This window comes from Vulpes vulpes, chromosome 9 (genome assembly GCF_048418805.1).
Source record: "Vulpes vulpes isolate BD-2025 chromosome 9, VulVul3, whole genome shotgun sequence".
Lineage (NCBI taxonomy): Eukaryota > Metazoa > Chordata > Mammalia > Carnivora > Canidae > Vulpes > Vulpes vulpes.
This window is the reverse complement of record NC_132788.1, coordinates 31,340,496-31,364,455: the sequence shown is the minus strand read 5'-3', so window position 1 is coordinate 31,364,455 and position 23,960 is coordinate 31,340,496. Positions and strand designations below refer to the sequence as shown.

General features: G+C 34.1%; 1 protein-coding gene across 50 annotated transcripts in view; it reads right to left on the bottom strand.

Annotated features, from left to right (window-relative positions):
• Positions 1 to 23,960, bottom strand: part of NEK1 (NIMA related kinase 1) — a 222,362-nt gene that overhangs the window by 119,708 nt on the left and 78,694 nt on the right. For 48 of the 50 annotated variants that reach the window (XM_072719696.1, XM_072719687.1, XM_026017537.2 and 45 more), the window contains 2 exons: positions 20,625 to 20,788; positions 11,047 to 11,149 (listed from right to left, as the gene is read on the bottom strand). The exons of the other annotated variants lie outside the window; for them this stretch is intronic. In XM_072719696.1, the coding sequence (XP_072575797.1) occupies positions 11,047 to 11,149; positions 20,625 to 20,788 (267 nt within the window). The remainder of the gene's footprint in view (positions 1 to 11,046; positions 11,150 to 20,624; positions 20,789 to 23,960) is intronic. 50 annotated transcript variants of the gene reach the window in all.

The window sequence follows — 23,960 nt, the reverse complement described above, 5'->3', positions numbered from 1 at the left end:
AGAAGATAAAGGGACCTACATGGTAAAAAGATTTCTACATTCCAATTGAAGTAGTAAAATGATGTTTATTGTGAAAAGTATATTTTTAAACCCCTAAAAAAAAAAAAAAACCCTTAGCAACCACTAAAAAGATATATGAAAGATAGAGTCAGAGCAGAAGAGATTAGTTGAAACTGAGTAATTAATAAAAAGTGTTCAAATAACCGAAAGTCAGCAAGAAATTGGAAAAAAAAAACAAAAATAGAGGGTACAAACATAAAAATAATAAAATGCTATGCAAATATCTAAACATATCAATAATTACATTAAATCCACTAGAGGTAATAATATAGTTCAATTACATTAAACACACAATTAAGAACAGGAATTGTCAGAATGGATTTTGAAAACTCCCACAAACCAACTATAGTCAGTACAAAAAATTCACCACCTCTATCATTACAGGCAAATTAAAAGGATGGAGCTAGACACACCACGCAAACATACAAAAGGATCTCAACCTCAGGAGGCAAGGCTTATGGAAGCTACTTAGAATGTGTGTGTGACATTCTTGTTAATTATTTTTGCTATAACGTCTATTTTCTTTGATATTAATATCATTCTAGTTTCTTTTGACATCCTTATGTAATCCCCTCGCTCTGAGGGAGGAAATCTGTGATTTGTTTCCAATCAATAAAATATGGCAAAGGTAATAGGATGTCACTCCTGTAACTGTTACATTATAGATCATTCCATAGACTGTACTTGCTCAATGAAGTAAGTAGATATGCTAGAGAAGTCCATATGGCAAAGAATTTTGGAAGGTCTCTAAGAACTGAAGGAGAACTCCAGCCAACAGCCAGCAAATAGCTGGGGCCCTCATTCACTGAGCCAGAAGAAAATGAACTGTCTTACCAACATGAATGATCTTGGAAGCGAATCCTTCCTCAACTGAGCCTCCAAATAAGAATGTAGCCCAGTCGACCTTGATTGCGGTCAAATGAGACCCTTAAGTGAAAGACCTAGCTAAGCTGTGCCCAGACTTTTAACCCACAGAAACTCTGAGATAATAAATGCTAAAGCTACTAAGCAATGGTAATTTGTTATTCTACAAAAGAAAATACAAGGAATAAAAACAGGTAACATTTTGACAAAAAGGCCAATTCACCCAATAATCCTAAAAGTACTCTTAAAAAGCTGGAAATAGAGAGGGGAGGAGGGGAAAAAAAAACTGAGAGAACTCAAAGGAGAAATGGAAAAATTCAATTATATTTGAAGATTTCAATACACCCTACTGCAGTATCAAAGAGAATATAGACAGAATTTCAGCACAGATTAAGAAATATTAAAAACACCACCAACTAACTGAATCTAATTGAAACTTATGTATACTCCACCTGACAGAAGAATACACATTATTTTCAACTGCCAGTGGAACATTCATGAAGACAGATCATATCTAGGTCAAAGTATAAATCCTAACAAATGTAAAAGGACTGAATGAAATCCTACAAAGTATGTCCTCTGACCATAATAAATAAAACTAGTAAACAGTAACTAAAAATAACAGAAAATGTCCAAACACTTGGAAATTAAACAACACATTTCTAAGTAAACCATGGGCCAAAGACAATATTGTAATATTTGAAAGAAAGTTAGAACTGAATGAAAATGAAAATACAATACAGCAAAGTTTGTGAATACAACTAAAGCAGTGGTTAGGGGGAAATTTTATAGCATACAATACCTTTAGAGAAAAAGAAAGGTCTCAATTATCTAAGCTTTGACTTTGAAAGATGAAAAAAGAGCAAAATAAACAAATCAAAGAGAAGGAAAACATCATTGTGAATGTTAATGCCAGTGAATCGAATATTTTAAAATCGTTTAGACAGTAAATTTTACATTATGTGTATTTTACCCTAATAAAAACATTTTTTTCATAGATCACAGACCTAAAGGTAAAAAGTAAAACTATAAGACTTTTTTTAAAAAAATAAAAGAACCTTTTTTATTACTGTCAGATATGCAAAGAGTTCTCAGACAGGACACCAAAATATCCATAAACAAACAAAAAAATGACAACTAAGACTTCATCAAAGCTAATACCTCTGCTCTGCAAAAGTATTCAGAGAATGATAGACTAACCTACAAACTAGGAGAAAATAATGGCAAATCACTTTTCCAATAAAAGGCTTGTACCCAGAAAATAACTCTCAAAGCTACATAAGAAAACAACACAAAATGGACTTCTTCCCTAAAGAGGTTTTAAAGATGACAAATAAGCTCATGAAAAGTTATTCAATGTCACACTCATTTAAAGAAATGCAAATTAAACCACAATGAGATATCCTTATACATGAACTAGATGGCTCAAATAAAAAATACTGACAATACCAAATGCTGATGAGGATGCAGAACAAGTGGAACTTTTATATACTGCTGATAAGAATGCAGGATTGTACAAGTATTTTATTTTTATTTACTTATTTTTAAAGATTATTTATTTATTCATGAGAGATAGATAGATAGAGAGAGAGAGAGAGGCAGAGACATAGGCAGAGGGAGAAGCAGGCTCCATGCAGGGAGCCCAACATGGGACTTGATCCTGGGACTCCAGGATCATGCCCTGGGCCAAAGGCAGGGGCTAAACCGCTGAGCCACCCAGGGATCCCCTTTACAAGTATTTTAGAAAATGGTTTGACGTATTTTAAAATCAAGTCAAATATACATTTACCATATGATTCAGCAAACCCACCCCTGGATATTTACTCTAGAGAAATAAAAACTTATACAAAAACTTGTAAATGACTGATCAAAGCAGCACTACTCATAATTACAAAAACCTGGAAAAAACCCAAATGACCCTCAATAGGCAAATGGACAAACTGTAGCACATCCATATAATAGAATACTACTCACCAATTTAAAAAAAAGGTAAAGCTACTAATTAATATATGCAACAACTTGGTTGAACATAATTAAAATAAATGAAGGAAGCCAACTGCAAAAGTTAGATACTATTATATGTACGTATACACATACATTAAAGATAAGACATTCTTAAAAAGACAAACTGAAGTAACAGAGAATAGTCAGTGGTTGCCAGGGTAGTGGGGAAAGTGTGACTATATTAAGAGATAACACAAGAAAATTTGGGGGGGGGGGGGGTTGACAAAATTATTCTGTAACCTGATTGTGGTGGTGATTACATGAATTTATACATGTGTTAAAATTCAAAGAACTGGAAAAGAAAAATATAGTTAATCTAACTGTATGATAATTTTAAAAACAAAAGAAATTTTTAAAAATTAGGTGCCAATGCAACACCTAGGAAATGATGACCAGAGGGCAGCTAGACAGAAGTTAGGAGAAAAGTCTGAATAACTGATACAGATAATTGAAGTCATTGGTCCCTGACTGAAAAACATGTGCACACTCCCAGGATATTATTTATCGTGAGAAAATAACCAAGGAGAGAACCCCAGAGAATATCAGCACTTAAAGATTGAGAAGATGAATCCTGTAGAAGATATTTAGAAATAATAATCAGAAGTAAAGGATAAACCAAAAGAATATGGTGCCATAGAAGGCAAGGATGAAATGCTAAAATACTCATGAGACCAAACATCAAAGAATGGTCAAGTTCCAATATGATTATGTCATAATAAGCTGTGTATGTGAATGGAAAATTGAATAGTAGCAATAAGAGACAGCAGGTCTCTTCATTTATTTGAAGTGCCTGGCTATGAAGAGGAGGAAGACAAGATGATGACTACATAGGAATGTCAGGAACACAAATATATCTGAAGGCTAGGGAGGGTACCAGTAAAGAAGGAAAGTTCAGAAAAAGTCTGAAATAACTAATGGAATAAGGAAGGCCCTTAAGTAAACAGATGAAAGTGTGGGCTCTAAAGTCAGACTATCGAAATGTATTGTTTTTAAAGATTTTATTCATTTATTTGAGAGAGAGAGAGAGAGCATGCACACAAATAGGGGTGGGGCAGAGGGAGAAGCAGACTCCCAAAGGAGCAGGGAGCCCGATGCACGGCTCAATCCCAGGACCCCAAGATCACAATCTGAGACAAAGGCAGACACCCGTCTGACTGAGCTACCCAGGCACCCCCAGATTAGAAACTTAAATGCTTGTTCTATCATTTAGTAGCTGTAAAGCATGAGCTAATTTCTTTACACCTCAGTAGGCTATAAAATGTAAATGTAACAGAATCTGCCAAACTGTTATGAGATTAGAAATAAGAACTTAAATGACACCTAACATATAGTAAGTACCCAATATATGAGATGTTAACAATTAGTAATATTTTAATTATCAAATATGATGGAATGGGAGAGATTACTTGAACAGAGGAAGTTTTATCCTTCTCTAAGACTCTAGAGAAAACAAATATTTGGTACAATTATAAAAATATAATTTTAGGGGCAGAAAATGCGAGGCAATGTGGAGTCATAAGCCCAATTTTCTCTGTGAAATAATGAGAGATAAGGGACAAAATTATGGAAGAAAATTTCCACTGTGGACAATGGGAAGGGCTACTGAAGACAGGACTGACAGCTTGCTTGGCTGAAACCAGAGACCAAAAATTGAGCTGACATTAATCATCAAAACTTTAATTTCCTTCAGCAATATTCAGAAGCTCAAATGTAAAAATAGTCACTAGCTAAGTTAACACATAGTAAGGAGGAATATGCCAATTCAGAAAGAAGGGCTCCCTAGGAAGGACAGGCTAACCAATTATACATGTATATAAACAATATACAGGTATGCATATAAGTTTATGAACTTAAAAGTTTGGAAACTCCATATATGTAAACAAATTATGGTGCATCTACACGATGGAATAAAAAAGAACTACTAATATACATCAATCTCAAAAAACCATTACTAAGTATTTGATAAAGTTATATAAAATCCTTATTTTTAAAAAATTTTTATTTATGTAAATAATCTCTACATACAACATGGGACTCAAATTCACGATCCTGAGATTAAGAGTCACATGCTCTTCCCACTGAGCCACCTAGGTTTCCCCTACATAAGATTTTTTAAAAGACAAAACCATACTGAAACCATACTGACAGGGAGCACACATCAGTGGTTGCCTATAGTTGGTGGCAGTGTGGTTACAAAGACACAAAAACCCCTCCCACCAATTTTATTGAGATATAATTATTACATAACATTGTACTAATTTAAGGTGTACAACATAATGACTTGATATATGTATATATGGAAAAATAATTCTTGCAATAAATTTAGTTAACACGAACCATCTCATACAGTAACAAATTTTGTTTTTCTTATTGTGAGATGAAAAAACTTAAATGATGATGGGATAATGCTATATCATGATTGTGGCAGTGGTTGTTACATGACTACTTTGTCCATATTCATCACGATACACACTTATCAGTCATGAATTTCATTGTATTTAAACGGCATCTTAATAAAAACCAGTTTTTTAAAAAGTTCTTCTTTGAAAACCTGAGTAGAATGTTGTACCATCAAGCATGTTGATAAAGACAGTACTTAAAAGGAGCTCATTCACAACTGGCCTAGTCTACTGTCTCCAGACGTAGTTTCTAAGATTACAGACAAAGGGAGTGTGGTAGACAGAAATTTTAAAAGTTCTAAGGTTTCTTGTTACCCTTACTGCTCCAACAGGCTGACAAATGCTACATAATCCCTAGCATTTTTATATGATGATTTTTATCCCCACAGTTAGGTGATGTTAAATGGGAAGACTGACATTATAGAGACATTATCCATTGGGTCTGACCAAATCACATGAGCCATTTATTTATTTGTTTACATATTTATTTACTGAGAGGAGATATTTGTGAGCTACTTCTGTTTTTTTAAGTACAGTTGACATACAATATTATATTAGTTTCAGATGTACAACAGAGTGATTCAGTATCTATTTACATTACAAAATGATCCTATAGTAAGTCTAGTTACTGTCACTATATATTCTACAACATAACTGACTATATTCCCTATGCTGTACTTCACATCCCCATCACTTATTTATAACTAGAAGTTTGTACCACTTTATCCCCTTCACCTATTTTTTCCATCTTCTCACACTATGCCCCTCTGGTAATCACCATTTTGTTCTCTGTATTTATGAGTCTATTTCTATCTTGTTTTTTAGATTTCACATATAAGTAAAGTCACATAGTTTACTGTCTTTCCCTACTTATTTTACTCAGCATAACATCTTCTAGGTCTATCCATGTTGTTGCATATATTAAGATTTCATTCTTTTTCATGGCTGAGTAGTATTCCTGTGTGTGTGTGTGGAGGGTTTGTGTGTGTGTATCTGTCTGTCTCTGTGTACATACTTTATCTTCTGCATCCATTCATCTATCTTAGGTTGATTCCATATCTTAGCTATTGTAAACATAGGGGTGCATGTATCTTTTCCAATTAGTATTTTTGTTTATTTTGGACAAATAACCAGATACGGAATTGCTGAGTCAAGTGGTATTTCTATTTTTAATTTTATGCAGAACTTCCATGCTATTTTTGATAGTGGCCACACTAATTTCCATTTCCACTCAGCACAAGAGGTCTCTTTACCTCCACATCCTTACCAAGACTTGCTATTTCTTATTTTGATACCAGCCATTTTGACAGGTATAAAGTGGTATCACATGAGCTCTTTAAAATCAGAGTTTTCTCCAGCTGGGTGTCGAAGTGGCAGTCAGAAATTTAAAGCATGGGAGGAGTCTGATGAATAAGAAGTTATCTGTTGCTGAGATGAAGAGGGCCACATGGCAAAGACCTGACAGTGGTCTCTTAGAATTGAGATTGATTCCTGGTCAAAAGCTAGTCAGACAGTGAGGACCTCAATCCTATAACAGCAAGAAGAAGAATCCTACCAACACAGTAAAGAGTGAAGAAGATCTTGCCCTAACTGAGCCTCAGATAAGGACACAGTTGGCTGACACCATGGTTTTAGCCTTATGAGACCATGAGCAGAAGATCCATTTAAAACATGGCAGATAAAAAAAAAAAATTAAAAAAAAAATAAAAAAATAAAATAAAATAAAACATGGCAGATTTTGATACACAGAAACTGTAATAAATTTGTGTTGCTTTAAGCCTCTAAGTTTATGGTACTTTGTTACACAATAGAAAACTAATACAGAGAGGCAAATTTTATATAGTATCTCTATTTATTCACAAAAAATTTCTAATTTCAAACTTAAAATCTGTGAGGCCTTCTCACAGTTAACTTTAGCTCACACTCCTATTCACTGCCTCACATTACTAGTGTATATATTCCTATTCAATATTAAGATTATAAATTACTGTAGAGACAAACTATATCTGATTAAGCTTTAATTAAATCACGTTAAATTAAGCTACTATGCCCAAAATGTTTAACTGCCTTGTTTTTAAATTAGTAGATAGAAAAAACTTAGTATATGATGCACATACCCAAATATAAAATAGAAAAATAGAAATTCTTCACTCTTGCCCATATCTTTTTAAAGAAAAGTGTTATGTAAACATTAGTCATCTAGGGAATGAAGAAATTCTATATCGTTTTACAAAATACATCTTGGAAGATCATATAAAAATCATTGTTAAGATGCACTCCTGATCTCTAAGCGTTTTTTAAAGTTTTTTGAAAATGACAACAAAATAAAAATACTAAAACCTGTTTGCAAGATGTCAACATGACACTATAGCTTCCCTTCTTGCAAAATCCTAGAATAAAGTTGTTTTAAGTGAATATATATCAGCACTCAAAAACCAGCAAAACTCTTGCTAGTCCCAAGTACAGAAGGAATCAGGAGATAAGGAAAAGTACACAAAGTCAGTTTTTTTTAAAAAGATTTTATTTATTTATTCATGAGAGACAGAGAGAGAGAGAGAGAGGCAGGCAGAGACATAGGCAGAGGGAGAAGCAGGTTCCATGCAGGGAGCCTGATGTGGGACTCGATCCGGAGACCATGGGATCATGCCCTGAGCCGAAGGCAGATGCCCAACCGTTGAGCCACCCAGGTGTCCCACAAAGTCAGTTTTAAGTGAGAAGCTTCACTAGCAAAAGCATGTCAGAAAGAATACTATCACAGAAGGTGTAAGCAATACGAGGCATGCTCTCAGACTTATGGAAGCTGAGAACATGAGAAGGTCTAGAAGCAGACAACAGTAGTTACAAGAAGAGGGTTACCTCTATTGCATTACTCATCTCCACAAGCCAGAAAGCAGAGTCAGTTACCCTTTATATATGGGTGATCAGAGAGAGATTAGAGGTAAAAGGCCAATCCTCTGAGTGACTGGTTATAATGAAAATGAATGAGAGTCTCCTAAGCCCAGAGAATAAACTGCTGAGGTGTTTGCCTGACAGAATATCAATACACGTGCCATCTATTCTCTACTTTCACTGAAAACTGCAGAGGACAGGTCAGTAGCACTCTCCCGTCTCACCAGGAAACCACTCAAACAAAGGTAATAAGCAATAAAATAGCCACTCCCAAATATGAACACTGTCAAGAACACCAAACATTTGACAAATGCCAACCATATGAAATAGAGAACTCAAAAATGGAAGAAACCAAAGTATGGCCAATAGCACACTAAAAACAAGATTTTGCAAAAACTAGTATTATCAGAGAATATGATTAAGGAAATCTAAGGGAAAACTAATTAGAATTCATGGACACAAAAAATACAAGTTCCTAAGTGAAAAAAAGAAATTCATTAGATGAGCTGAACAATAGAGTAGACAAAACTAAAGAAGATATTAGAGATGAAATCCAGGCCTAAAAATATTCCTAAAACATAGCAGTAAGAGAGAAAGGGATAAAAAGGATGAAACTGAAGTACAAAAAGGACATTTATCCATCTAATAGGAGTTATCTTAAGGAGAAGAAGCAGTATTTGAAGATATGGGGCCAAATTAGTTCTAGCCTTAAGGCTGTTCTGGATCTGCCTAGCAGATCTTAAAAGCAAGCCATGAAAGATTCAAACTATTTCCTAGTAACTTAACGGAATCCCAGAATAAAGCCCCAACATATTTAAATACAAAAAAATCCAAAATAATATACACAATGCCTGGCATCCAATCACAAATTACCAGGCATGTGAAGCAGGAAAAGATAACCCCAATGAGAAGAAAAGTCATTAAGAAATGACAAAGATAACTGAATTATTAGAGACGGTAATTAATACAGCTATTATATTCAAATTCAAGAATGTAGAGAAAAGCACAAACGTTATAAAGAGAGACAGGGAAAGTATAAAAATGACCCAAATAAACTTTTAGAAATAAAAAATACAAGATGAAAAATTTCCTGAGATGAATATAATACAATGTCTGCATGGGATTAACAGATCAGACAAGGCAGAAGACAAGATTAATTAACCTGAAGATGCAGAAATAAAAGCTATCCAAAATAGAAAATAGAAGAAAGAACGAAAAATATGAACAGACCCTAAGCAAGCTGTTTATAGAGAGCATCACATGGTCTAGTACATGGGCACTGAGAGTCTCAGAATCAAAAAGAACAGAAAACATTTTTTGAATAAATAACAGATGAAATTTTTCCAAATTTGATGAAAATTATAAATCCACAGATCCAAGAAGCTCATTGAATTCCAAGAAAATAAAAATGAAGAAAACTACACCAAGCTACACTGTAATCAAATTGCTTCCAGTGATAAGTTAAAAGTCAGTAGAGAAAACAGACATATTACATGTAGAGGTAAAAGATATAAATGACAGCTAACCTCTAATCAGAAATAGATATGCCAGAAGATAATTGGAGAAACATCTTGAAAGTACTGAAAGAAAAAAATCTCAACCTGTAATATTATACTCACTAGAAATATTTTTCAAAAAAGAAGGCAAAACATTTTTTCAGGCCTACAAATGCTAAGCATATTCACCAACTGATCATCATACAAATTATCATTAAACATGAGGACAAAATAAATACATTTCCAATTTATCTTGGGAAGTTTCTGTCCAAAAGAATTGCTAGAGTATTCTCCATCATAAAGAAAAACAAAATGAGGACAGAATAGCAGTATGTAATGATGAGGAAAGAAATATGTAAATCTTGACAAGCCTAATAATTTTTCTAAAATATTTTAAATTAAAATCTGTAACTAAAATTCTGGATGCTATTATCTTTGGAGATACGGGGTCAGAGAAAAATCAGAAGGTTCCCTTCTACTATCTACAGGAAGGATACAGATACAGATTAATTCCAAAGTTCAAAAACAAACCTGTGTTAAAAATATGAAAGGTAACCATTAAAAAATCTAAATATCTTTCACTGATATTATTGCAAAGAAAAAATATCTTAAATTGAAATAATTACACAAATAAACTCACAAAGATAACACTTATGAACTTACAGTAGTTATAAACCTAATCAAAATACATGATCATATAATTGACCTATTTTCTATTAGCAGGGTGCTTCATGGTGTGGTAAGCTGATAGAATCATCAGCTGTCCTGTGGACAAAAGGTCATAGGCATTTGTGCATCTCTACAAGTCAAAACCATTAAGTAGACTACCTAAAAACTGTTACTATTTTCTTGGATACATGACTTAACTTAGTTAGCTGGCATAACTGGAGATTTTAATACACTTTGCTTCTAATGTGCTTTTGAGAAGATACATAAACTTCTATTTATTGAAATGTTTCCCATTTTTCCTTTAAAAATCTTTGCTACTTAAAAGTATTTAAAACCAAAAGCATGTATGAAAAAAAACAATCCTAGCAATGTAACAACTCATTTGTTTTAATATAAATATCTGGATTGCTTTTAATATAAATATCTACTTCTCTTTTTAAAAGGAAGAATACAACTATGAACTTACTCCTAATTAACCAAACCATCAACAGAATTTCACCTTGGTATAAAAGATATAGCAGAAGTTAAGGTGTATCATAACTTTATACTCTATAAATCTTTAGAGTAAATGTTTGTAAAGATTTAGAATTCATTTATACCTACCTTGTTCCAGACCTTCACTTTGAATATTAATATGCTCAAAAATCTCAAAAAAAAAATCATACCATATGTCCTTCGGCTCGAGCTTTATTTTGCCGTGCTTCCCGTTTTCGCTGTAGGAACTCTTCCACTTGTTTAGCTCTTTCCACAGCTAGTTGCCCCTTTTGCCTGAATATTTTGGACAAATAGCAGAGTCAGAAATTTTGAACATTAAATATCTCAAAAAATTAAAAATTAGCCTTATTCCAAATGTTGTCTTTGTTGCAGAAAGTGAAATAAAACCTTCCCCTGTAATGAAATCGCTAAATTTCTATCTACTACCTAAATCACTTTTCTTTACTATTACTAATACTACTACTCCAAATCTTATCAAGGTTTCTTTTACATTTATTTAATCTATTCTACTTACAGACACATAAAATTATTTTGGACTATAATTATAGAATATTCTCAATAGTTTCCGATACTGCAGCTTATTTCAGTACTCAGTACCTATCTAAGAACCTTCTTTAAACATCATTGAAGGGATCCCTGAGTGGTGCAGCGGTTTAGCGCCTGCCTTTGGCCCAGGGCGTGATCCTGGAGACCCGGGATCGAATCCCACGTCGGGCACCCTGCATGGAGCCTGCTTCTCCCTCTGCCTGTGTCCCTCTGCCTCTCTCTCTGTGTGTGACTATCATGAATAAATAAATAAAATCTTAAAAAAAAAAACAGCATTGAAGTAAAATTAAAGCAGCATAATAGCAATTTCAAAAATGAAATATAAATTCAACAATGAATAAAAAGTTTGAGTTTTCAAAAATACACTAAAAAGCAATGTCTAAATTCCTTGAATATCAAAACTATTAAAAGTAAAATGGACAGGTTGTATTTCTGTATGTTTCTCTGACAATTATAAAAGAAAGTAAACATGTTGAGCTTAGACAACAAATAAAAAATACAAGGGTGCCTGGGGTGGTTCAATTGGTTAGTGTCACCTCTTGATTTTGGCTCAGGTCATGATCTCAATCAGGGTCATGAGATTAATCTCTGCCTAAATCAGGCTCTGTGCTAAATTTAAGAACCTGTTTAAGATTCTCTCTCCCTCTCCGACTCTGCCCCTCTCACCCGCTTGTGTGCACTTCCTATTTAAACAAAAATTTTATTTTAAAAACTCAAATTAAAAAAATATATAAAAATAATATTTATTGAACATTTAAATACACTGTGCCTGTTCTATTGTATCTAACATACATTATGCCTTTTACATATTATGCCTGTTACATATTTTGAAAGATACAAAAATAAATAAAATCCAGTCCCAATAATCAGATAACTCATAGCATAGTATCAACTGCAGTTAATTTTGGAGGTGAGTTAGAAAGACAAGCAAGTGATTAGTGGTGCTTCCACTCAGATTTTGGCTACAAAGGCACACAAACTTCCTACAGCCTTTCTTTAAGACCATAAGTAAGTTATGCTCTGAATAATACATGAAATACTGTCTATTCTATCTTCCAATAGGTTTAAACACTTCCTGATTTCCATCATTGGAATTTTCTAGGATTAGATCATTTCTATAGGTGGTTAAGAATCTTTTATTATGACTGTCAGGTATATGTAGATAGCTAACCCTTAATCTAGTTCCATATCACCAAATTCAGAAACATACTTCACATTACCCATGGTAGTTTGAGTAGATTAAGAATAATGGATGAGAAATTTGTTTATGCCTCTGTAGTGCACATGCACTATCCTCTAGCAGTCATATTATGTGCTGTATAATTATAAGATCAATATCTAGTCTGGATGCAAGATATCTCCCTGCATATATCCAAGCAAGGCTGTGACCTAGTCAGCTGTAGTCCCTTCTATAAGGCTGGGCCTGAAGAGGGCCCATAAACTTTAAGAGGATATGACACTCAGACTGAAACTGTATGTCTACTGGTAAGGCACTTTTGGAGGGTCCTAGAAGCTTACACCACCACTTGCAATTACATATAGTTGCTGTTCCCTGTGCTGTGTATCCTGACTGCACCTCTAACTTTTCTAGAAGTAAAACATGCTTGATTTCCCATCCTAAGGTACTATGTCCAATGTCTGCCAGTCGAAACCCCCAACTGGTGTATATTAATACAACACGTGCACAGAATTATTTTACTAAAACCTGGTTGTATATATAATGGTTTTGGTTTATAGATTTTCAACCATTTAAATATATAAAGTACTCCCGTTCTATTTATTTAGATAATTTATAGATTTAGCTTCACTGAGTAGTCTTTTCCTAAGCCTGTTTAAATAAGCAAATTTATATAACTCACTGCTTTCAATCACAAGCTTAAAATCTGTAATGATTTTTGCTTAACATTATTATTTCTCTTTCCTCTCCCATCCAAGTACTAACCAGGACCAACCCTGCTTAGCTTCCCAGGACAGACGAGATCAGGCTTCATACCAGGAAGTATGGTTGTAGACTCTTTTTCCCTCTCATGTTTAAAAAATACTTTAGGGTGTCAACTATTTGCCAATATTATATCTGTCTTTGAAGACATAAATATGTATAAAAAAGAGTTCCAAAATGCAAGGGTGATTCAATATACAAAAATGAGAGCAATAAACCTTATTAAAAGAATAATGGATAAAATCAGTTTAATTGATTCTATGACCTCTCATAACATCTAAAAACTTATAAACTGTCTTTATTTTTCACATGCATTTGTTTACTACTTCATGTACACCAAAAAGAAAAACCCATACTCATATTCTTATTCCTATCTAAAATAGTAAAACTGCTAAACTATTGGCACAAACAATTTGTGCCAGATTCATGGAAATAAACCGTAAATAGTCGATTTATTTAATAGTCATTTCCTTTATTAAACATTATTAAGAATTCACAGGCACATACTATTTTAGATAAATTAAACACACTATCTTCTCCATCTCCTGAGTTCTAAAATTATTTCACTTAAAATCAGTAAAGCAGTAATCTAGATTAATAATAAAGTAATGATAACATAAACACTATATAAACCACAATTATATAGTAAGAAATTAGGAATTTGCAAAGTAAAATACAGAGGCATTAAAACGTGTTAAAAAGTAATTATTCTAAGACAAATTCCTTTTTTCATCTGGAAAAGAGAGGGAAAAAGGAGTATCTTTTCTCTCTCCTTGTCTTATTATAAAGGCATCTGGGCAGATTACTTAACATCCACAGCTCACATGCTTTATAGGTAAGGGATATTTTTAAAGTTTGAAACATGATTGTAAGTGATTTAGAGTTAAAAACATCACAAAAATTATGTAGCAATCTAGGTAGAAGAAATAATCTGAGAAATAAAAAATGAATCAATATGGTTTAAGGTAGAAGTGCTGGGGTAGTACACAGAGTTAATGAGAAAAGAATGTAGGGCGTTTATTCTTTAAGCTTCCTCCTCTGTTTAAGTGGCATAATGTCTATCTGATGGAATGGAACTGCTGTCAGCTTTACCCAAATTAAATGATGCAATAGAGAGAAAAAGACATGAAAAGCAAAAGCACCCATAAAGCACAAAGGTTAAGAGGCACTCAGTAGTTTTATAAGATAGTCTTACATGGCTAGAGATTCTAATATTAAAAAGCTAACTGAATGTAAGCTCATCAGCCTCAACAGCGTACCACTCTGGTGGGGGATGTTCATGAGGGGAAGACTTCGTAAATGGGAAGACAGGGATAATATATGGAAAATTTCTGTACCTTCTCCCTTAGTTTTGCTGTGGACCTATAACTGCTCTAAAAAAAAAAAGCCTTTAAAAAAAGCTATTTGAAGAAATGTATTAAGACCTATATAGGGATGCCTGGGTGGCTCAGTGGTTTAGCGCCTGCCTTCGGCCCAGGGTGTGATCCTGGAGTCCCCGGATCGAGTCCCACATCAGGCTCCCTGCATGGAGCCTGCTTCTCCCTCTGCCTGTGTCTCTGCCTCTATCTCTCTGTGTCTCTCATGAATAAACAAATAATCTTAGAAAAAAGAATTTCTAAAAAAAAAAAAAAAAAAAGACCTATATAAGCAAAGTCAGACTAGCCAGAATTACTGATAAGAGAAGAGGAGAAGTAAAGCCATAAGGAGGGGAGCAGGCAAATAGTGAGGATCCAATATATAGGGAAAAGAGAATTAGAAAAAGTTAACCAAAAAGAAAAAGTTGACCATAAGTTTCAATTTGCCATTCAGTTTGAATTAGGGAAAAGAAGTCACCAGGACAGACAATAACATACAAATTACAATAAAACCAGATGTTATGACAGTGTGGAGAAAATGTTCCTTAACGCCAATACCCACTAAAAAGTACAAGACAAAAAAATCATATTTAAATTGGAGGAGATCTTAAGTATTGATTAGTCTAACTTCTTGCTGAATAAAGTATTCCTCTATTGCTATCTGGATATACCTGACACATGGTCATTTAAACCTCTAGTTTAATAGTTTCAGTTTGAGCACATGCATTAAATCCCACAATGGCCCACCCATTGGACAACCCTTGTATTGAACTAAAATCTGTTCCTCTACTTCTCCTAGTCATGGTAATTCTACATGGTGGAAATATAAGTAAGTCTAATTTCTCAATATTTCTGAAACTAGCCTGTATCACTTTGGTAAGTAGGAAAACAAGACAAAAAACCTACTTGTGATTTTCCTTTGGGTTTCCTTTTTCCATGAACAATGGGAGAGAAGAGAGGTATTAATGTTTGGGTAAGAATTCTACGTATGGGGCACTTGGGTGGCTCTACTGGTCAAGCGTCTGCCTTCTACTCAGTCATGATCCCAGAGTCCTGGGATGGAGCCCCATGTTATCCTCCCTGCTCAAAAAGGCTCAAAAGGGAGCCTGCTTCTTCCCTGTCCCTCTGTCACCCCCCCACCCCCGCCACTTGTGTTCTCTTTCTCTTAAATAAAATCTTAAAAAAAAAAAAAAAGAATCCTATGTGAAAGGGAGATGACAAGGTAGTTAGCATCCAGCATTTTTAAAATAGGAAATATGTGAACAGTCTTGAACTTAGCAAAGGAAGCAATATTAAAAGGGAACTTAAGGATGAGAAGGGGGAAAAAGAATAAATCCTTCTGAGGAAAGCAAAACACTGAGGCACAAAGAGAATAGCTTAAGTTTAAGGGAATTGTAAACGTTGTTGAACCCTGACAGTGGAAAAGGATTATAGTATATACATAAATATGAGACCATCAGTATCATGAAGCATGGAATTAGGAGAGTATCATACACACAGCAGTTAGTCTTTTCCTTACCAATGATTACTAGTTATAAAAGATAAGGGCACTTATATTCTTATAGCAGAATATAATTATACTAGCTTCAAAGCTTTTCTATTGTTTTTCTTATCATTTACAAGGAGTTTGCAGGAGAGAAGCAAATCCTGATACACGTTTAAACTTGTTTCTTTTTCCCTAATTTAACCTATTGTGAATATATACTCCACCAGGAACTGAAATTAAGAGAAATAAATTTTACTCAGTATTAAACTGTAAAATCAACATATTAAAAAAGAAAGAAAAAAAAGCGAGTTGTAAAGGTACCCTAATGAGACAGAATGGCTTGCTCACAAAGTCAAGGTTTTGTTGAGACCTGATCATATTAACATGTACAAATTCAAAAAATAAACTTACGATGATAGTAGTGGATCAAAGGTAATGGTAAGAGAGATGAAGGGTGCCTAAAAAGCTCCCCCTGCAGCTATCCAAGCAATGACCAAGGGAGGGAAGGCTCAAATCAGCCTTGAGGCCTCTTCACATAGGCTCATTTCTACTACAGAGAGACATGTGTCCAGGTGTGAGAGCATCTCCAAGGCCTAACTGAGGGTTAGAACAACATAGTGACTAGCCAGATTCATTCTCTGACCAGTGGTATTCTATCAAAAAGTTTTCAATAGGTGTCAGTAATATAAAGAAATGAGTACCTAATTTCTACAAATCCAAATTTATTAAATCCACAGGATAATCTGTATTCTAAGACTATGTCATCCTACTTTTTTCACATTAAAATGTCCATTCTTTTGGGGCACATACATAGCCCACTCAGTTAAGTGTCTTTTTCTTTTAAGATTTATTTGAGACAAAGTGCATGTAGTGGGAAGTGGGAGAGGGAGAATCTGGAGAGACTTCGGTGTGCTGATCCCAATGCAGGGCTTGATCTCACAACCCTGAGATCATGACCTGAGTCAAAATCAAGAGTTGAACTTAACCAACTGAGCCACCTAAGTGCCCCCCACCCCCTTGGACTCCTGATCTCAGCTCAGGTCTTGATCTTAGGGGTCATGAGTTCAAGTCCCATGTTAGGCTCCACGCTGTGGAAAAAGGGGGGGGGGCACCTGAGTGGGTGGCTCAGTGGTTGAGCATCTGCCTTTGACTCAGGGGGTGATTGATCCTGGGGTCCTGGGATCAAGTCCCATATTAGGCTCCCTGTGGGGGAGCTTCTCCCTCTGCCTGTAGCTCTTGTCAGAGGGCAAGGAAGGGTTATTAGTTCAATTTTTTAAAAAATTTATGCTATTAATAAACCTTTTTCAAGTATTTATCTATTTGGTCAGATAATTCTTTAGATTCAAAATACATTAAATTTATTCCTGTTAAATTTTATTCAAGTTTGTTGTAGCTATGGTCTATTAAGATTATCTTGTTTCCTGATCAATCATACCACATATTTACAATTTCCACTTTATATCTTCTGGAAATATCATCATGACTGTATCCTTTAAATGTTTTTTCTAGTGCTCCCCTTAAAAATAAAGGTTTGAGGACAAGCCTCTAAATTTTTTTTATTTGGGTGACATAAGAATATTAATCAGCACCCTCTAAATATAAACAATATATTGCTGAAGTCTATCTACTCTACCAAGTATCTAATTAATTTTTTTACAATGCCTCTAGGCCAAGAGAAATACCTAGAAGTTCCATTTATTAGTTAGGTCCAAACTGTTTAAGAGTAGTGGTCTGCAGTTTGCCAAAAGATATAGCTGTTTCCTTCAAAATTATAAAATAGTCAAGGCACCATGATGCTCCAGGTTGCCTCACCACACAGTTTGAGAACTAAAGTTCTACCCTATAACCCTAACAAAAAACAATATATAAAGGTATATTTGACATAACCTATTCCGTATGAATTTATACTTTGTCAGAGTGATTACTGCTTCCTCCTAAGATGTTTGCAGACATTGTTTTCAATCTTGCCAAGGCCTGACATGAAGAAAACTGGTGTAATTTACAGAATATGCTTTTTGAAATTATATGATACTTGATGATCTTTAGTTTTCTGCCAATTTTTCTATTTTCCATGTTCTCAAATAAAAATAAATTCACTCAGTACATATCAAAGTTCATGCAGCTACTGATACCATGTTAAGTGTTTAAAGTACCCAATATTTCAAAATTTTATAACCAACTAAAGCAGTAACTTTTTAGCTTGTTCACTAAAAGTATCTCAAGAAGCTGATAAATCTTCTAAGAGAGGGTTTAAAGAGAAGTCTACATTCAGATATACTTAGTTTAAATCTGAGCTCTACCATTTACTAGATGCCTAACCATGCACAAGTTTTAATTCTCTGTAAATCCTAATTTCTTCATCTTTATTAAAAGAATAATATCCGGGATCCCTGGGTGGCGCAGTGGTTTGGCGCCTGCCTTTGGCCCAGGGTGCGATCCTGGAGACCTGGGATCGAATCCCACATCGGGCTCCCGGTGCATGGAGCCTGCTTCTCCCTCTGCCTGTGTCTCTGCATCTCTCTCTCTCTCTCTCTGTGTGACTATCATAAATAAATAAAAATTAAAAAAAAAAAAGAATAATATCTAATTCAAAGGATTACGGTGACAAATAAATACATCTTGGTATATAATAAGCATTCAATAATACCTACCATCATTAATAAGAACAATAATTTCATACAACATAAGAAAATGTATATGTCTGAGTACTGCTAAGCCCACTGAGTTGATATAAATGAAATAAAAATGATCTTACAACCATAAATAATTTAAAAACTGAAAATTAAAACAGTGAAACTATAACTAATGCAAAACAAAGATTGGAAGATGTGGTATAGAGGAAGAAGTAGCCATTTAAGACAATTTGAAACTCAAATACATGCAAATATTTCAAGGTTATAATAAGAGTTTGATTCAAATGGCCCAATGTAGTCCATTATTTGTCATTCCAATTGCAAAGAACCAAGAAACATTCTGGAAGTTGAACAGTGTGAAGAAGCATAACATAGTTTTCCCTATTTTCTTTATACTATATTTATTTACTTTAGATTTAATATAAAATAAAACAAAATTAAATATTAGATCCATACCACAGGATAAAAGCCACATAGAAAATCTACTTTCCCATTTCATCAAAAAAATGCATATCATGAGTTGGTAGCCTTTCTTTCTCAAGAACAGACTCTAAATTAGCTTAATACTTTGGCCTACTGTGTATAATTCATAATGTTAATTTATATTCACCTCATTCATTTACCTCTGCTTACTTACATTTTATTTCTTAAAGATTTTATTTATTCGAGAGAGAGAGAGAGAGAGAGAGAGAGAGGCAGAGACAGGCAGAGGGAGAAGCAGGCTCCATGCAGGGAGCCTGATGTGGGACTCATGTGGGACTGTATCCCAGGACTCCGGGATCACGCCCTGAGCCAAAGGCAGACACTCAACCGCCGAGCCATCCAGTGTCCCTGTTTACTTACATTTAAAACATTTTTTATAATTGAGGGGGATCATAAAGATTTTTATTATAATCAAAAGTATTCCCCTTAAAATGACAAGAAAAAGGAAATGTGATTAAATTTTCATAAAATGATCTCTGTTTTTAACCACATGTTTTATAGAAGGAATGGGAATATCTAAGAAAATATGTATGCATACTTAAGAAAAAAGGAACCATGCAAATTAAAACTGCTGACTGCTATATATTAAGTTAATTCAATGGAAGAAAAGGAAAATCTGATGAATAAGATGTAGCGAGCCATCAATCAGAGACAAATATAAGAAATAAGTTAAAACAACAAAGAGAAAAGTGGGATTCTAAGTGATGAAGAAAAAAAAAGACAAAAAAAGCATGCTTTGGAATTTTGCATAAAGTGTGATTTCATTTAAATATATGCTGATTCATTTGAGGCAAGTGGGTGAGATTATTACAACCATCTGTTGGCTCAAAGTGATACTATCACATGTTATTTTAAATAAGTATATTCAGCCTATAACATATAAGTTACAAAAAGTAGGCTGAATTCAAGAGTTACATGTTTGTCAAATGTAATCAAAGACCAAATTTTCCACCTGATAAAATTATGCATCCAGAAGGCAAAAAAATATTGTGTAATCAATACAGAAAACACCCACAAAGTAAAGCAACTAAGTTATACAAGACATAAGACAAAATTACGCAAAAGAATGAATTTATGGATCACCACAGTTTAACCTGTTTATACTGGCTTGTTTAGACATAATCTTCAGTCTATTCAAAGATTTTCTAAAAGCATCAGCATTTGGGAAATAGTGATGACCTCTAGCCCCATTACGAAATCCTGAATGTATTTCAGATGAAATTCCTCTGTAGTTAAACATGCAAAATGACTTTCATTATTTTCTCTGAAGCAAAACATAAGCAACTTTTGCAGAACAAAGCCATACCTTTCTGGATGTCTTCGGCCATATATTTCTCCTTTCCATTTCGCTTCATTATTTTCTACTCTTTGTTGCTGCATTTGATCAAAAATAGCATGATAATGTTCATATTGTCCTCGAGAAGAAAAAGATGATGGAGCCACTGCCCCTCCACTGCCAAAAAAGGGAGCCTAGGAATTAAACAAAGAGCTCTCATATGTTTATCTCATAAGGCCCAAAAGGCCTGTACTACCCTCAGGAAAAGGTTTTTTTCAACACTTGACTTTTAAAAAGCAATTAGCTAATTTGAACATATTAATAAACAACCTACAGCAAAATGTTTTCCTACTACAACATAACATTCAAAAAGTAGTATACTTTGTTACCAATAATAAAGCATAATTTAACGAAAACATAAAAAGACATTAAAGTCTTAAATATTGTAAAGTCCAGTCTTAAGTTTTGAAACAAGTTTCTAGGACACATTTTATGATGCCATTCTATTACATTTAAATATATATATAGCTTACAAGTAAAGCTGAGCCTACTTTAGTAACACTCAAAATTATATTTAACAAAAACATTTACAGATGGCATTTAATATACCTCAAATCCTTCAATTCAACAAATGGTAAAGACTTAAATACCACTGAGACATGCTAGATGTAAGTTTAAAAAAAGCAAAACATCATATCTATCCTTAATCAGTTTATAAACAAGTTAAGAAACAAAACACAAAACTAGAAATGCCTGCGGTAAATGAATGGCAACAGTCACACTCTAAAGTAGTAAGTACTGAGACTGAGCAACTCTCACAAAATAGAAAAAAAAAATTTATCAGAAGTAAAAATTCTTTTTAAAGGGAAAAAAAAGGCATTGGAAAAAGATATTGTTCAACCCAACCTTGAAAGCAATGTAACAATGAGAGATTGAATGATTAAATATGAGCCAGGGTATTAAAAGTAAAAATAAGCAATGTACGTATAATATTTGGGTGTTGACAGCAGGAGGAGGAAGTGAGTATGCAAACAAACACAAATAGAAGGCAGGTATTGGTCATAAAAGGCTGGTATATCTAACTACTATATCAACCCTTTGAGTTCATATAATGAAAGACAACAGAAAGTATATATAAACTTTCTGACAGGAGTAGCGTAACAAAACAGTTTTTAGAAGGTGAGTCAAATTATGCACGATGAGCAGGAAAAGGGAGAGAATAAGGTAGAGGAACCAATTGGAAGGCTTACTGCACTGAAACCAAGCCACAAGCCTAGACATAATGAAAGGCAATCAATGAAAAAGGGAAGGGAGTCATGGATTCTCTCCAAAAATGACACTGGATAAAGGCAGACATAAGGTCACAATTACTAGAACATAAGAACTCATGTGTGTGGAAAACTCATGGTTAGAAAACAGAGATGTCAGACAAGGAAAAGACTAAAAGTAACTGTGTAATGCTGCACAAGTCATGGTGAAAGAATTTCACTATCAAGAGGAAATCAAAAACCTCAAATGCAGAGGTCAACACTGAAAATAAACTGTTATGACTCAAGTTGAGTGTAGCATTTCAAAACCGATTTTGGGGGAGAAGTTGATGAGAACAGAAACTAGAATACTGACAAGTAAAAGAACAAGAGCTTCCAAGTGATAGGAAGAAATCTAAGAAAAGATGCAAAGAACAATACCAGAATCAAACAAATGTCAGTGTACCTACCTATGAGATAAAATCTTGACTCAGTAAGTTGCAGATAATGAGAAGCATGAGTTAAAAAAAAAAAAAAACACAAAACTTGAGGCGAATACAGATAACTGATTAAAGATGTCTGAGTAGCAAGAGATCAAAGTTGTCAAAAATAGGGAAGATAATTAGGCAGGAAACCCCATTAAAGGAATCCTCACACATCTTCAAAATGTGTCTCTCAAGGCAAGAATCACAATTCTAATAAAAGGCAGTTGCATCTCCTATGAGACTGGTTATTCTCCCAGTTTAATCTGGTGTTAATACCACCTTGACTTGAATTTGAGTTTTCTAATGTTTCTCTTTAGCAAAAACGAAAGTATGCTAACATCTCTGAAGACGGCTATGCTGAAAATATTGTACTAGAACACTGAAGCAATATGATCTTTCAAAAATCACCTTCTTAACCAATTGTAAGCACAGGTGGATGAGTTTTGACAAATACATACACTTGCATAACCATTACCACAATCAAAAGCATATCCATTACCCCCAAAAAGTTCCTTCAGGTTATTTCGTAGCCTATGTCCATCAACCATTGATCTGCTCTGTCATAGATTGGACTGCCTCTTAGGTCTGGCTTCTTTAACCCAGTATGTTTTCGATCGATCCATGTTGCTGAATGTATTAACAGGCTATTCCTTTTTTATTGCTGAGCAGTATTCCAATATATTTTCAACAGATACACTTCTTACATATTATGACCACCATATGATCAAACTATGTATGTGGAACATTTCATAATTTTTTAAACACACGTTTATAAGAGATACATCAGAAACAGATAAACCAGTCCCAAATTTTGTAGACAGTAAATAATCAAAGATAGTTGGTTATTCATACTGTGAATAATGCCTTATTAGAAGCATACGATAGTAGTATTAATTTTGAAATCTTTCCCTTGGGCACCTGGGTGGCTCAGTGGTTGAGCATCTACCTTTAGCTCAGGTTGTGATCCCAGAGTCCTGGGATAGAGTCCTGCTTTGAGTTCCCTACAGGTAGCCTACTTCTCCCTCTGCCTATGTGTCTGCTTCTTTCCCCCTTGTCTCTCATGAAAAAATAAAATCTAAAAAAAAAAAAAAAAAAAAAAAAAAAAAAAATTTCCCTTAATGTTTGTTTTATCTTTATTTAGGGGATCTCTTTAATTTGATTGACGCTATACTGAACCTCCAGGTCCCTATCAACTATACAGAAAACAACCTAAGAAGTTAAATACTTCAAACCCCATGGGAAATAAGTACAGAAACAAAGAATCTACATTAAGTTACAGGAAATAGTTTTATTAATCCTCAATGCAAGCATTATAGAAATTAATAAAATGATGCAGAAATCTATTAAGCACATACTATGTAATTCTGTTGAAGAACTGTCATAATCAGTTATCAAACTACATTGATTAAATTGGAATTCAGGATTAAATATAGCTTTAGATATCACAGGAAAAAAAGACATTTTATTGCATAGAAGATACATGCAAAAGGAGAAGAAAAAATAATTGACTTCTGAACACTAACTATGTACTTGATATAAAATGCTTAACAAGGGGCACCTGGGTGGTTAAGCTCCCCCTGCTTGTGTGCTTGCTCACGCGCTTGCTCACTCTCTCTGTCAAATAAATAAAATAT